The 15,536-nt window shown below is 40.6% G+C and overlaps 1 protein-coding gene across 1 annotated transcript; it reads right to left on the bottom strand.

Moving 5' to 3' along the window:
- Nucleotides 1–3,634: 3,634 nt before the first annotated feature.
- Nucleotides 3,635–8,010, bottom strand: LOC146362629 (tissue alpha-L-fucosidase-like). Its single transcript, XM_084919895.1, has 8 exons — nucleotides 6,900–8,010; nucleotides 6,598–6,732; nucleotides 6,063–6,200; nucleotides 5,863–5,968; nucleotides 5,493–5,693; nucleotides 5,016–5,206; nucleotides 4,512–4,611; nucleotides 3,635–4,426 (listed from the first exon to the last, which is right to left on the bottom strand). The coding sequence occupies exons 1-8, from the start codon at nucleotides 7,238–7,240 to the stop codon at nucleotides 4,292–4,294; spliced, it is 1,347 nt and encodes a 448-aa protein (XP_084776021.1). The 5' UTR covers nucleotides 7,241–8,010; the 3' UTR covers nucleotides 3,635–4,291.
- Nucleotides 8,011–15,536: the final 7,526 nt, after the last annotated feature.

Genomic DNA, 15,536 nt, shown 5'->3' with positions numbered 1-15,536 from the left:
ACAACCGGCCATTTTTGATTCCTTTTGAGTTTACGTATTTCACCCTCAAATTGTTTCATTTTGTTTTTTCCCCCTTGCCTTGTTTGGTATCATTCTTTTCAGCTCAGCTGAATTTAGTTGTTTTTTTCACTGACATACTGCATTAGTATTACTGATCTAAAATCACACAAAGAACTTAAAATCCTAGTAGTATTTTTTTACTGTAAAAAACACACAGATATGTTGAGTAAATTTTTATAACTTGAAATGCAAATATAAAATGTACATTTTGTAAACATATACAACTATTTATCTAAAAATGCAGCCAATACACCTGCCGTTTTTTGTTTTGTTTTTTTGTACAACCATTTAAAAATATTACTAAAACTAAAATGAGAGAACAATCAGGTGTTGCAATAAGATGCCCCACAAATGATGTGTGCCAGTAAAAAAAAAGACAGAGGAGAACAGCACAGGGATAAACCTGCACGCCTGACAACAGGAGGTGTATCACTCCGCTGGTTTTCTACTTAGTGACAGTGTTTACGTTGCAAATGTGCCTCTGTGACATTAATTAGTGCCCTCACTGACACACAAAACAAAACGACTACACAACAGAACAACTACACAAGACAACACAACACACTTATACACTCCACACTAAACGTCACAAATCTCCCACATCTAAAAACTCGCTCGCTCTGCCTCGCTGCGTGGCTGCAGCCTGTTGCTATGTCAGCTTACATTAGTCATGTGATTTGGAGGTGCAGCGTGTCCGTGGACCACAGAGGGTTAATAACACTCGCCTTCCTTCCATTTCCAGACTGTAACATCCAACCACCCATGGTGTTGTTCAAAATGTGCTCTGGCACAATCATAAACATCGCTTGCTACTGAAAACAAGAAAAAAGCTATGGGCTGAACCATTTGTTAATGGTGGAGGGGGGAAACACTATGCAATATATTCAGTTTTAGCATTTATATTCACTGTTGACTGTAACTACGCTTAAATTGTTAATGCTATCTTATTTTAATAAACAAAACTGTCATATGGAAAACTGGGGTGGCACTTGGGGTGGCAAGGGATCATTTTAGGGTGGCACTTGCCACCCCATGCCACCCTTTTAGATCCGCCACTGCGTGCAACCAGTGGAGACTCCAAGTCACAGGCTGGTTTTGACATAAATAGTCTTTGACTCTTGGGTTAATCTGAAAGTCAGATGTCAGGAAGAGATCTGAATTTTTTTGCTGAATAAATTTGTGCAGTTTGTGACTATTGTAAGCAGGGAACCAACCAACAAAACATGGGTGGGGGTGTCTAACTTCTGAAAATGTGTCTTATATGGGAAGACTCCCAAAGAACTTTAGCAACAAGTTTTAAAAGAATCTGACATGAATACAAATGTGATAACAGGAGGATTAACCACCTAGGACCTGGCGTCCACATATGTGGACATCACATTTTGGGTTATTTAGACCAAAATACTCAGTTTTGCTCTACAAGGGCCTGATATCCACTTACGAGGACAATATACTGCTACTGTTCTATCGAAATTTTAAACGAATATCCTCATATGTGGCTCTCGTTTTCTTAGAAACAAAAATCAGGTAAAAAAAAAAATCTGGTCATTCTTTGTTTTTACATTCATTGGGTCCCAATATGCCCAAATATCAAAGAGAAATCAAAAATGCATGCCGTGGAAGAGTTTGAGTCTTAGGAGGATTAATTGCCACTAATATATTTATATTTATATATACTGTATGTAAAAGACAAACGAAGCCGAGTAGCTCTTGGATTTGATGCCCATCTTCGAAGCAACCACTGCAAGAGGAAGTTTACAAGTTCATTACCAGTGTTCAGGTTCAAGGTTCAAGGTTCTTTATTTGTCACATGCATAGTCATACAAGTATAACACACAGTGAAATGTAGCCTGACACGCTCCTCGACATGTGCAAAAATGGGGGGGGGGGGGGGGGGGGGGGGGGGGGGGGTTGGTCAAGTTACTTGAAAATAGTAATTAATTATTAGTTATAAGTAATTACTGATTAATTATCCAAGAAAGTAATGTAGTTACTTTACTGATTACTTATTTTCAGAAGTAATTAGTTACTTTATTACTTAGTTATATGATAGACAACCTGAATACGTAATAAACAATAGACCTTTCAGCCCAATTCTATTTTTTCTGCATATTTGCAACTGCAACTTTATTCATCAAGCAAAAATTAAATTATATGCAACATTCTCTGACTTGAAGAAATTTGTTTAGCATTTAAACCTGTTATCTGTATATTCCAGCATATAAAATAAAATAATGTTTTGTTTTTACATTCACTCTTTCAAATAGATGCAAGTAAAACACAGCAAAAAATAAATCAAATCAAAGATTCAGCGGCACTAAGTCCTATCGTTCTCAGCAGGAGTGGGGCCGGTGTAGGTTTGCCCGGTGGCACAGCGGTCATGTCAGTGGGGGGATCCGGGGGTTTCTCTATGAATTTCACATTCCTGTGGTGGCTTGCTAGATGCTTGTTCAGATTTGAAGTTTAATTTTTTGCTCTAGAAAGAAGTGTACACTAATGTTTTTGTCACTTTTTATGGAATAAAACTCAAAGTAATGTCAGTACATCCACGCTCTAAACGCTGCATGGTCGTACTCTCTCTCCCACACTCCATATTATCCTTGTTGATCTGCACACGTCTGTTGCTGCCACGGGTGTCGCACGCACTTACATCATTGTCATGAGACACTCTCACAAACAAAATCACGGTTTAGTAACGCAGTTACGCAGCGTGCTTATGGGAAAGTAACAGTAATCTAATTACTTTTTCGCAATATTAATCCCTTACTTTACTCGTTCCTTGAAAAAGTAATCTGATTACAGTAACACATTACTGCCCATCTCTGTTCATTACACACGGTTGCGATAGTCTCGGCAGTGATGTGATTTCCCTTTGTGGGACTAAGGTGAAGTGGAAATTGAATACATTTTCTGAGCTTTTTAGTAGTTTTAGATGTTTTAAAAAAAAAATTTTTTCATGATGAATATTTCAGATTAAACTCAAGGGTAAATCACTTTATAGATTCACATCTTTTTGCAGCATTGATGTATTAACCTCGACAGCACACAGCTAAAATGCAAAGTAGAGGTCAATGATAAGGATTCTCCAAACCGATTTTCCATTTTTCTTGCGTCCGTCACCGCCTGGAAGGATTTACAATAGAAATTCTAAGTAGACCAGATAAACCTATTAAGAAAGCCTAAAGGAGAGGACAAAAACAATTTAACGCTGGCATTCTCTGTCAAATGCTCAGTCCCTGTGGCCATTCACTTCTCAGTTAAGTGCAAAGTCAGACTGACACATTCAGGGGACATTTTTGTCAATTCGGACAGCCTAGGAATTAAAAGCAGTCAGTGGTTACTTATATATGAATAAGGACCTCCTGTGGCACTTCAGGGGTTAGAACATCAATGCAGTCATCCATTAGTACAGATGTCATAACATTATCATGCCCCGCAGGTTTGTTACTGTCAACTGAGGCATTGATGTATTAAAAAGATTGAAGGAGGATAAAAGTACCATTTATGCTTTAGCAAATGCTAAAATACCTGCTTGCTGACTGACTGCATTGGAAGCTTAATAATAACAGAACAATTAGAAGATGAATCAAGTTGTCTTTTATTCCACCAATTTCAAAAGGAGGCAAGTAGAAAAAATAAGTGCTTTGTATATAATCTGCTCATTTTCAAAACAAACCGCAGGCATAATGAATCATTTCTGAAACGGCACTTAGCCGAGAAACTGCCAGAAAAGCTCCACAAGCTCAACAGCAGAATCCCGTTTTCATTCATAAACACTCTCTCATGACAAAACAAACACAACTGAGACAGTGACAGTAAATCTTTAAGCCTTCAGAGCATCAAAGCGAAATGATACAAACTCATTACACGGGTATTTTCCCTTCAAGACAGACTAAGTTTCCCCATTAATCTAAAATCATTAAAACCTGAGTTGAGTCACTTGAAATAATTCAACATTTTGGGCGTTCGTAGCTTACTGCAGCAGTCCCCAACCTTTTTTGCGCCACGGACCGGTCTATGCCCGACAATATTTTCACGGACCGGCCTTTAAGGTGTCGCGGATAAATACAACAAAATAAAACTAGTACCGGTACCGAAAAAAAGAAGATTTATTCATAACAAAACCCTGAAAACCATACATTTCACACCTGAGCCTCTACTCTCGCGGCCCGGTACAAAACGACTCACAGACCGGTACCGGTCTGAGGCCCGGGGGTTGGGGACTGCTGGCTTACTGCACTAAGTCCAGTTCAAGCGTCCATGCCTGAGCAGGAGTGTAAGGCAGCTCTGGCAAAAGGACAACAAGGCCACCACCGGGGTTGACTGGGGCCCAAGATAAAGGTGTGGGATTCCCCACCAAGAACACCTGGGCAAGAGATAAAAACAGATCAATAAAAATTTGTTCATGTTTTTCAACTCTGAGTACAACATGGACAGCATTGTTTCTTTACCTGTGTGATGGCTGAAGCTTTGGGTGCCAGCAGTTTCACTGTGCTCATCGGGGGTTTGGCTGTTAGGATGGCATAGACTGTCAACCCCTTAGATGTATACCTAGAACAGTGAAGACCATTAAGAGTTTTTTTTCTGCATACAAAAATACCAGCACCAAACAAAGGAAAAATCACCAGGACTGGTGGACCAAGCAAGGTAACACAGACTCATTGCCTAACTAGATCAATACAGGTGATCATAACAAGCTTTATTATGCACTTTACTCTGAAAATTCTCAGCTTCCCCACATCGAAACAAACACCATGCTATTTAACATACGTGTTGCCAAGTACAACAGTACACATCCTGTCTGTATCTCCCCGTAACCTGCATTAGAGCCGATTAGCTCTCCCACTGCACTAAAACTCTCATACAGTTGACAGATTGTCGATAGACTCATCTTGAGAGTCAAGAAAATACAGTGAAAGTGATGTGATCTGAGTCACATCTCCCTTTTTTCTTACCAAACTGGTACAGTGGTGTTTTCTGACTGCACCCTCCAGGGTTTGGAAGAGTAAATGGCCTGCCCGTTGACCTCCAGCCAGTCTCCAAGACCTCTTAGCCTCTCCTCAAACATAGGGGGGATCATCCCGTCAGGTGTGGGACCCACATTCAGAAGGTAGTTACCCCCAAAAGCCACAGTGCGGACCAGATCCTGCAACAAAGCAACAGCAGACACAAGAGGAAGCAGGCAATAAAACAGTGTTACAGTCCAGATGAGCAAAAGATTACCGATCCATTATGGCCTAACCATCAGAAATAAACAGAACAAAAGGACAACACACTTGGATTAATTGATTAAATACAGTCATTATGATTACAAAAGTATTTCCTGAAGGCTGCATGCACAAGCAAAGATTAAAGGTATTCTATAATAGCCATATACAAATAAAAACAACCTTAACTTTAAATGTAGAAGCTAATATCTGTGCTACTATCACCTCGACAATCGCAGCCAATGGCAAAAGTTCGTTCATCTTCATGTTTCGACGGTAACCCCAGGAAAGAGTATCCACAGATGTGCATTTCTCCCACTTGTGTGTGGGCAGCTGGCCCGGCGTGTACTTGTCCTCGCAGTTGTAGTAGCCGCCATGTTTACAGGCACAGCCAGCTCCCCATCGGTCATTAGTCACAACGGTATCCTAAGAAAAGGAAAGACAGGCAATCATGAGGACTACTTTTGCTACCTGCAGTTCAATACACCACAGCTAAAATCCAGGAAGCACAGGGGATGTCTGGTTTGCAGCATCTGAACTTTCAAAATAAAAGCCAGTGCACCCTCTATGACTATCTTGTCATAAAGACGCTCACTTTAACCGGGCTGTCGTTGTAGAGCCAGGCCAAGAATTCGGTAGAGTTCCAGTAGGTGTCAGGTGCTTCCCAGTCTCCGTCAGACCAGATGACTTCAGGTCGATACCTCCAAGGCAACAGGAGAGCAAAGGTTTAAATATACTGCTGGCATACATGTATAAAGTGCGATCAGCTGACGCAATATTTTAAGCACCACAGACCTTACAACCATGTTATAAATCTCTGGAAGTAGTTTCTGCAGCACAAACTCCTGCGTTTTGAAGCCATTCTTCTTGTCAATGAGATAGAGAGGGTGGAACCACTCATACAAGGAATTGTAGAGTCCATAGTGCAGTGACCTAAGAGGGGAAATTACAGACATTTATTTAAAAAAGGCAATACGTGCAATTTAAATGACATCACTTGGGAACACATCTGATCTAACCAACTATTACAACTGATACACATGGCCGCAACATTATTAATGATTGATCTTAACCCAACAACCCCCTGGTGGTAAAGAAGTTTACGACAAGCAAGTTCCACAAATATGAAGCTTTAAAGCTTTTCTGCATCGTTAATGACACTCGACTGACACGTGAAGAGCTCTGTACAGGCTGATCGATGTGGAAATACAGGAAGCTCTGTAGGAGGAAGGCAGTGGGTTAAAACTGACTGGCCTTCTCTGCATATCAGTGTCAGCCCATCTGTCAACAATAACCACCGTTTTTTAGCATCGTAACTTAAGTTTTTCACCTGTTGCGCACTGCCTCTGCCAGGTCTCCCACCAGGTCCCTGTGAGGACCAGTATCAACAGAATTCCAGTTCCATGAGTTTGGAGACTCCCAGTTAGTAAAGCCTTCGTGGTGTTTGGCAGTCAGGACCACATACCTGCATTGACGAGGGTGTGCAAGTAACACAGGGTACATGTACTGTGCAATAATAATAATAATAATAATAATAATAATAATAATAATAATAATAATAATGTAATAATGTGTGTACTGAGAGAAGGTGAGGGTCAAAAAGACGATACAATATTACAGAGAAACACTCACTTTGCACCAGAAGCTTTGAAAATATCCGCCCACTCATCCGGATTGAAGAACTGCGCGTGAAACTGACGAGCAAACGCTGGGTAGGTGAATCCTGGTGGGTAGTTCTGGGACATGTAGTTCACATATTTCTGGTCCGGGGGTTGCTGGCCCTGCCAGTGCCACCAGAACCACTCGCTGCCAAAGCCAGGCACAGAAAACACGCCCCAGTGGATGAAAATTCCCAGTTTGGCTTCGTCGTACCATGAGGGCAACGGCCTGGCGTCCAGGCTCGTCCAGTCCGGGGTGTAGCGAGCCGCAGTTTGAGAAACAAGAGCAACGACAACAACAAACACGGTTAGCATGATGACAGACAGGTGAGCTTCCCCGCAAGCTGCAGCTGCTCGAATGAGGATGTTGAAGGAGCGTCACATTTACAGTTCCCCTGACTGTGTGTCCAGAAACGGAACAACACAAAGTATCACTGTACAAAGTCCAAATGTCCCACAGGCAGCTCGGTAATACAACGACGTTTTAGGTCCTTTCCGCTAAACTGTGCCAGTTTCATTTCCGTCATATGACTCGGAGTCACTATCACGTGGTTGAGTTTTTCTTGGGTTTTTTTTTTGTTACAACTTTATTGAAACAGATGGCCAGAACAAAAAGACACCTGCACATGTAAAAATAAAGAAATACGTAATTATTATACCTTGTCTGCTTTATAATCAGATTACTGTTATTTTACTTGGGTATTTGTGCAGTATTTTTTCTTGGTAATATTAAATCATTTTTTTTTTTAAATTAAAGAAATCTAAGAATATCTTGATTTATTCTTAATCAGGAAATTACAGAAAGGCAATTCTTTTATTTTTGTGTTATTTTTCTTCAGTAATTTTAATTTAATGTAATGTGTGTATATGTATTCATGTATTAATTTATTTAATGTTTTCATAAAAGGTGCTTTAAAAATAACGTTCTGGGCGAAGAGTTTTCAGTGGTCGCTCCTCCAAGTGACTTCAGTCTCTGTCTGCAGCAACAATAATGGCTCATAACCATCATTAATTATCTTCAAATTGTTTTTGACCATTGTGTACTGAAACCAGCAAAGTGAATCAGTCGTGATCCATCATTATTCCTGTGTTCTCGATATGAGTGGTGCTGTATTGATGGCTCTAGTTTTGCAAAACACACACACACACAAAAAAAAAAAACAGGTCACGATCAAGATACCATTATAACCTGTATTTTATAGACAGAACACCTGACAGATGTTAGGGACAAATAAAAGTATCCAACATCTGGAGGCAGATTTCTTTTAATGGTTTTGAAGATGACTGAATTATCTGATTAAGATGTTCTCTGCACATCTGATTACAAAGAAATAAAAAATCCTGATCTGGCCCCAAAACAAAGTGTGTCGTTTTGCAAGTCATGCAAACTTAATAATAAACTCGAGGAAACATATTTCTAAGGCATATTTTCTTTAACTTTCTTTAATTAATAACGAACTGCTCTACAGTGGACAGTTTTCTTTTGGAATACTGGGATGTCGAATGGGAATAATCCAGTTCTTTACTACTACATTCATGTCTCCAAGTCATTCTCGTTACTACGCACAAGCTCCGTCGTGGACTCGATCTTTGGCTCCTGTTGCACCTCACACTTTATGTCCGTCGAGGTGTCCGTGTGTTCTTGGCCGCATGTGTACTCGGCTAAAGCTTCCAGCCCTGCCGCGATGAGGACGTCCTCTCCCTGCGTCTTGCGGCTGTAACCCAGCCTCTTCAGGGTCCGCTGGGCAGTCCTCAGTGAGATGGGCTTCTCCACCCCGCTGCTGTTGTACATGGCATGGATCTCCTCAATCGTAGCCTCGCTGTTGGCTTCCACCAGCCTTTCCAGTCTCTTCTCTCCGTTGTCATCCACGAGCCGCTTCCTTCCACACGGTCCCCGCTGACTGAAGGTTTTCTGCCTCTGGCACCATTCCCTGTAAACTCGAGACACCGCAGTCTTTGAAAAACCCAACAGGTTCACTGTTTGCGAGATGCTGAGCCCGCCGTCTCGGGCTCCCACTATCATACCCCGCTGAAACTCACTTAAATCCCGAGACTTGCCCATCATGGTGCACAAACGGTGAGAAGCGCTGCAGATAGAAATACTCATTCTACTTCGGTGGTTTTCGGTACATTAGGCTGGAATGAAGGCTTATTGTCGCCCTCCTGAGTTGCATTGGTGATTTTTCGATTTTTGCTCTTAAAATATGCATAAAGTCCCCCGGAAAATCAGCTGTGCAGCCATACTACCACCAGGCCCACCACTAAAACTAACTCATGTGTTCATACACACACACTTAAGCTAAAATCAGCAGAACTTTAAAAAGCTCATCAGACTCGTCCTGAATTAATGAGAGACAGTGATCACAAATTAATCCACTAATTCACAAGATGATTTTGTGACAACATTCAACATTATCATCTTCATCAGAAAGGTGATTTATACTAGCTGTGACCTAGAGGATTCTGCAAATCGTCATCATTTTATGTCTTTATGCATCACCCAGCAACTTTTGCTGTGTAAGAGTTATCTTTAAAAGTTATGTATTATTTCACTTGCAACTCTGTATTTTTGTAGTTGTTTTGAGAACAAACTACACGTGGATAAGTAAAAACAGATGGTAAATGGTAAATATTTGTATAGCGCTTTACTTAGTCCCTATGGACCCCAAAGTGCTTTACACTACATTCAGTCAGTGTGTGAATGGGTAAAAGTAATAAATAAAATCGTCATCCATACTTTTATTTTCCCTTCCAGTTTTTCCTAAATGAAGCCACGTAAAACACCCTGAAACCTTTCACATGCTTACTGGGTCTAATTCCCTGTTTACAGCCTGCACTCCTATACTGTCACAGGTCATAACCACTGTCCCATTTCCAGCTTTCCATTTATCTCTGAGATTCTGGAGCATGCCTTGCAGCCTCACAGGTCCAGGCTTACTTAATTAATAATAACTTTAAGAGCCATTCAGACACAGCAGGAAAATAGCTTTTGTGAAAGTTACCAGGGACCTCGTCCTTGCATCACATGCATATCCTTGACCTCAGTTCTGCTTTCAATTCCATCTGTCATCTTCTGTTATTACGACTGGCCAGCACTGGAATCAAGGACACAGCACTAAAACGATTTACATCATACATGGCTGACAGAAAGCAATTTGTTCAAGGCTAGACTCCCCACTAAATATCAGCCCTTAACAGATGGAGTCCAACAGGGATCAATGCTAGAACCCACACTGTTTATAATTTAGCTTCTTCCTCTTAGATATATCCTCTGTCTTTCTGGTTAATCTGCTCCAAATAATTTAGAATTCAGCAGCACCAGGTCCATAAGTGTAGAAAACTATCACATGCCTGTAAAAACAATTCACTCATTTTACCCTGAATAATACAGACCTGTGTATTCTGGTTATTACAACCTTAATACTGCTATACAATTACATGCAAGGTGGTGGCTAAGGAAATGGTGACACAAACTAAAGAGACTGCAGTCTGAGAACATTTCCTATGTGTAGATTTAAGGAAGCCTCTACGTGCTTTTAACATTTATTGTCCAATATATGGATCAAACGACTTTGTGCGAATCCACAAAATTCACATAGCTATCTACACCCCAAAGGGAACTTTCAGTCAGTGACCTGAGGAAGAGAGTGGGGTCCCAACAGATCCAGTTTGCTTTGTAATAAGCTGCTCATCCAGGTCCCATCACAGGAATTATCCATATATTACAGAGTAATGGCTAATTAGACTTTAGCCATTATATAATGTATTTTGTGCATTAAATACGTAACCAAATAGTCTGTAGAAAGAAAAAAAGCAGTTGTTTACAGACAGACAGCATGCTGGCACAGATTTGAGCTGACTAACCACTAGAGTGCGCCACAGACTAGTTTTGCACTTGTTGCATATCTTCGTCAACTAGGTCAATTTCACAACTCAACTAGGTTAATATCACAATATTAACAAGTGACTCCTGGACTGTGAAAAAAAACTACATGTAATCATAAATGAGATGAAGAGGCATCTGGGAAATGTCCAGTTTTACACCACATTTATTGCACTGATACCTCGAGTGGCCCCTTTATACCCAAAAAACTTTCAGTATGCAAATATGCTTTTTTCTTCCTTTTGGACAAAGCAAAATGTTAAAGTAAACACTATCTGTCCTCTGCAAGCTCAGGAATCCCACGTTGACAGTCATGTTTTTCTTATGTACAAAATACACAGAAAATCATTTTCCTTTTTTTCAGCTGTGCAATTATAGAAACTTCAGGAAAGAAAAGACTACAGTGATGATTTAAAGCAACCATTCCTAAAGAGTGCTGTGGTCTAACTTAGAAAACAGAAGATCCCATGGGACCCACCTAATCTTAAATCTTCACTCTAATCAACATACAAGAGAAAGTGATGCATTTCCTTGAGAATTTTATTCCAAAAAGATAAACAACACAGGGGATTGGCTATAAATCTCTAATGCAACACAGTCATATGCAAACTTCAATACAAGAGCTGTAAATTTAGGTCAAAGTAATGAATAATATCACAAACTAACCACCTCCTGTTTGAATTCATTTTTATATAAATAAATACATTTAGATAAAGATGTAACTGTACACACTTGTGTGTAATCACCCTGATGGGAACTGCAGCTGTAACACAAATCTTCTTAGGACAGATTTGTGACAGCATCTTGCATAAGGGTGACGAAACTGTTCACAGACAAACATGCAAACATACGCCAAAGTACAACCCCAAGAGTGGATGACTCCAGATGGCAGGTTGGGGGGGGAAAAGTGTTTAATGTTAAACTCCAGGTTGATTAACTTTTGTTTTCAGTTCCAGGGACAGTAATCAGAGTTAGCTCGATCAGCTGTGTGTAAGGACGGATTGAAGAGGTGCTGTGGTTGAGTTCTGTAAATTGTTATGAATGAAAAACAAACAAACAAGAAAGACCACTTAAAATATTTTTATTATAGCAAACTTCCCTGATATGCTACCTCAGGGTGCTCACGTTACAGCTGCAGTGAACGAACTGGGTTGTGGATTACCTCAGTCCAAGTTTAATCTAAGTTAAGTAAATTGAAATGCAATAAAGCACATGGCTCCTTCTGATCTGTTAGTCCTTTGAAAGCTTTAAATAAATAGCACCACTTTAAATCATATTTGGCATTTGCAGAGACTTTTCCCATAAGCCACTGCTTATATTAATTTTTACAGTTGACTGAAATGGTGTTTGCTCTAGTAATGACAGTGCAAACCCTGACAGCGATCGCCTTATTTCAAATGTGAAAATGTCCATGGTTCAGGAGAGTTAACGTGCTTGGTTGAGACTGCAATAACAATGATTGATTAGAGCGATTGTTATAGTCTTCAAATTGTTTGTTGACCAGTGGGTACTTAAACAAGCAGAGTGAGTCATTTGTGATCCTTCCCTCATCCTGTACTCTCAGTATGAGTTGTTACCGACAGCCAGGTAGTTTAGACTTTAACAGCATGAATCAAAACTCCTTTGTTCCTCTGTGGAGACTTTTAAAGGTTAGCCTAAAATGAGCTGAGGCTATACGGCACTCTGAGCGATGCCTGCTGTTAATAAATGTGTCTGTACCTGCTGGTGCTGTGTTTATGGGTTTAGTTTTCTACAGTCCAGGTCAAATTTCACCATGGGGAAAATAAAGCATCTATCTTTAATATATTAATGGTTATTTTGGCATTTTGAATTTTAAAATTTTTATTATAACATCCACGTTTCCGTTTCGTATAGACAGAATATCTGACAGCTGTTAAGATAAGGGTCCAACATCTGGATGCATTTTTCTTGTTAATGGTTTTGAAAGTGACTAAATTGGCTGAGGAAGATGTTGTTTGCACATGATTACACTGAAATAAAACTCCTGATCTGGCGCGAAAAACAAAGGTGGATATTTTGTAAGACATCGGAATAAACTGGGGGGGGGGGGAGTCTTTTACAGAACAGCTCTACAGTGGGCAACTCTGGAAATATCGCGACATCAGAATGGTTTAATCCAGTTCTTTACTACTACATTCATGTCTCCAAGTCATTCTCGTTACTACGCACAAGCTCCGTCGTGGAGGACTCGATCTTTGGCTCCTGTTGCACCTCACATTTTATGTCCGTCGAGGTGTCCGTGTGTTCTTGGCCGCATGTGTACTCGGCTAAAGCTTCCAGCCCTGCCGCGATGAGGACGTCCTCTCCCTGCGTCTTGCGGCTGTAACCCAGCCTCTTCAGGGTCCGCTGGGCAGTCCTCAGTGAGATGGGTTTCTCCACCCCACTGCTGTTGTACAAGGCATGGATCTCCTCAATCGTAGCCTGGTTGTTAGCCTCCACGATCCTTTCCAGTCTCTTCTCTCCGTTCTCGTCGACGAGCCGCTTCCTCCCGCTAGCTCCGCGGTCGCTGGAGGTTTTCTGCTTCTGACACCATTCCCTGTGAACGCGGGACACCGCGGTCCTTGAACAGCCCAGCAGGTTCGCTGTCTGTGAGATGCTACACCCGGCGTTTCGGGCTCCCACTATCATACCCCGCTGAAACTCACTTAAATCGCGCGACTTGCCCATGAATCCCCTCTTCTTCACACTACCCAGGGGTAAATATGTGAAACCATGGATATTTCCGATGCCAAAAACCAAAACATCCTTCTTCTTTTGTCGTATATCCGGAAAACTAGATGCATTACAGCTGCATTGTTGCCCTCCAGAGGAAATATGAAGAATTGCAACGAAAAAACCCCTGAATGAAATGAAAGACTTGTTACCAGGCCTTTGCCAAACTTCATGGCATGCTAAAGAGGTAATCAAACCATTTGATTCAGCTGTGTTGGAGTAGGGATGCATCTAAAAGCTGCAGGATAGTAGCTCTCGAGGACTGGGATTGGGCACCCCGTTGTACAGGTTGGGTACTCAGAGGGACTGGGGAGCCGGATTTAAATGCAAGCGTGATAAAGCAAAGAAATACAAAATGAGCAACATTTGAGAACCGTTTTTATTTTTAGGCGTTTTCCATTGTGGAGGACGGACGGTTTCAAACTTGTCCCGGCTATAAACCTCATGTGTCCTTCCTAGTACTAGCAAATGCATAAAAATACTGAAAAAGACTGCATTTACGGTTCAGTATTGAATATTACATAAAATAAACTATATACAAACTGTCTTTGAATGGCAGAGATGCAGAAATGTGTGCATGTAGCACAGAGGCTCATTGTCTCAATGTCTAAATAAGTCTCACAGGCCTGAATGTATGCTTGAAGCCATTCATAATTCCTAAGTTGTTTGTCTTAAGTTGTCACCACAATGAAGCACAAGCAGAAATGTTGGATTTTTAGCTGATTTTTACAGGTTTTCCTACTGATAAAAACCTCCCTTATGGCCATTCATACTACACAAAGTAACTAAGCAATAAGCAATTAATCCGTTGAACCCAAATGATCTCGGTGTCGGGGGCGAGAGGGAGAACATCTGATTTAATGGGATGTACCACCAGATCTGTTATTTAAATGCAGACGTGTGCTATCCACAGAAGCGTCAGAATCCCAGCTAAAAGCTCACAAAAAAAATTCATCAACCAACAAACAGCTACAACAGCAAACGATCAAAGAGCAGGTAAAAAGATTCCACAAAAAGATGTCTGCCTTATTCGCTTGCTTATTAAGCACCAGTCTACCATTGTGAGCAGTGTTGTCGGCTGCTGTTTTTTAATTTTTTTTTTTTCCAAAATTACCTCTGACAAGAATGTCTCATTTGTGCAATTCAATGCTGAAGATTTTTAAGCTTTCACAAATTATTCCAAATTGCAAACCGCTTAGCCGTGTCTCTAATAAAACCTCTGTAACGTTGTGAAAATAGGACAAGTTTCTCTTTTTCACTTTCTACTATGGTAATTTCTGGAGGGGGGTTACAGTTAAGCGGGGAAAAAAACTGGAGATTTCTGTAAAAATGGAAGGGAAGTGGAGGTCAGCCAATGAGAAATCAGAAGACCAAGCGGTCTTCATCATGTCCACCATGGTGGATTCACAATCACAGAGCACAGAGAGCATGATAAGTTTCTTTCAAAGTTTTGTTTAGTACATTAGCACTATGATTAATAAGGAAATCAACACAGACTGGGCTCATCATTCCCCAATGGGGACAGCAGCGAAAACCAGTGTGAACGACCATTTTAGCTAACGGTACTGATGTTAGCTAACTAGCAACCCAGCTTAAATAGCGGTAGAGTTGTCCCCTCCCTGTCTGGCACTGAGGGCTAGGAATGGAGTTCTCAAAATTATGGTTTCTTTGCTTCTGTGTTTTAAGTAGGTTTCATTCTTTTCAAGTATCTTCTGACTAATACAATTTGGCATGTGGGGACATTGAGTCTACTTGCCAAATAGCATTATTGAATTCTGTTCATCAATAAATCATGTTTAGTCCCTTCTAAAGACCTCTCTGTAATAAAATATGCACTCTCTGTGCTCCCAGTTTCTGTTAAGTATATTATTAATAAATATATATTTCTCTGTAATCTGGGGAGTTGTACATTTTTTATGTTTTTGCAAATTAAGTTTTAAGTTTTGCCTCTTTTCCTTGTTTCAAGAAAAGAGGCAACGATGAAAACCACAGTTT

This window comes from Perissodus microlepis, chromosome 22 (genome assembly GCF_051167445.1).
Source record: "Perissodus microlepis isolate ML-2025 ecotype Zambia chromosome 22, ASM5116744v1, whole genome shotgun sequence".
NCBI lineage: Eukaryota > Metazoa > Chordata > Actinopteri > Cichliformes > Cichlidae > Perissodus > Perissodus microlepis.
The sequence above is the reverse complement of the archived record's forward strand: the minus strand, read 5'-3'. Positions and strand labels throughout refer to the sequence as shown.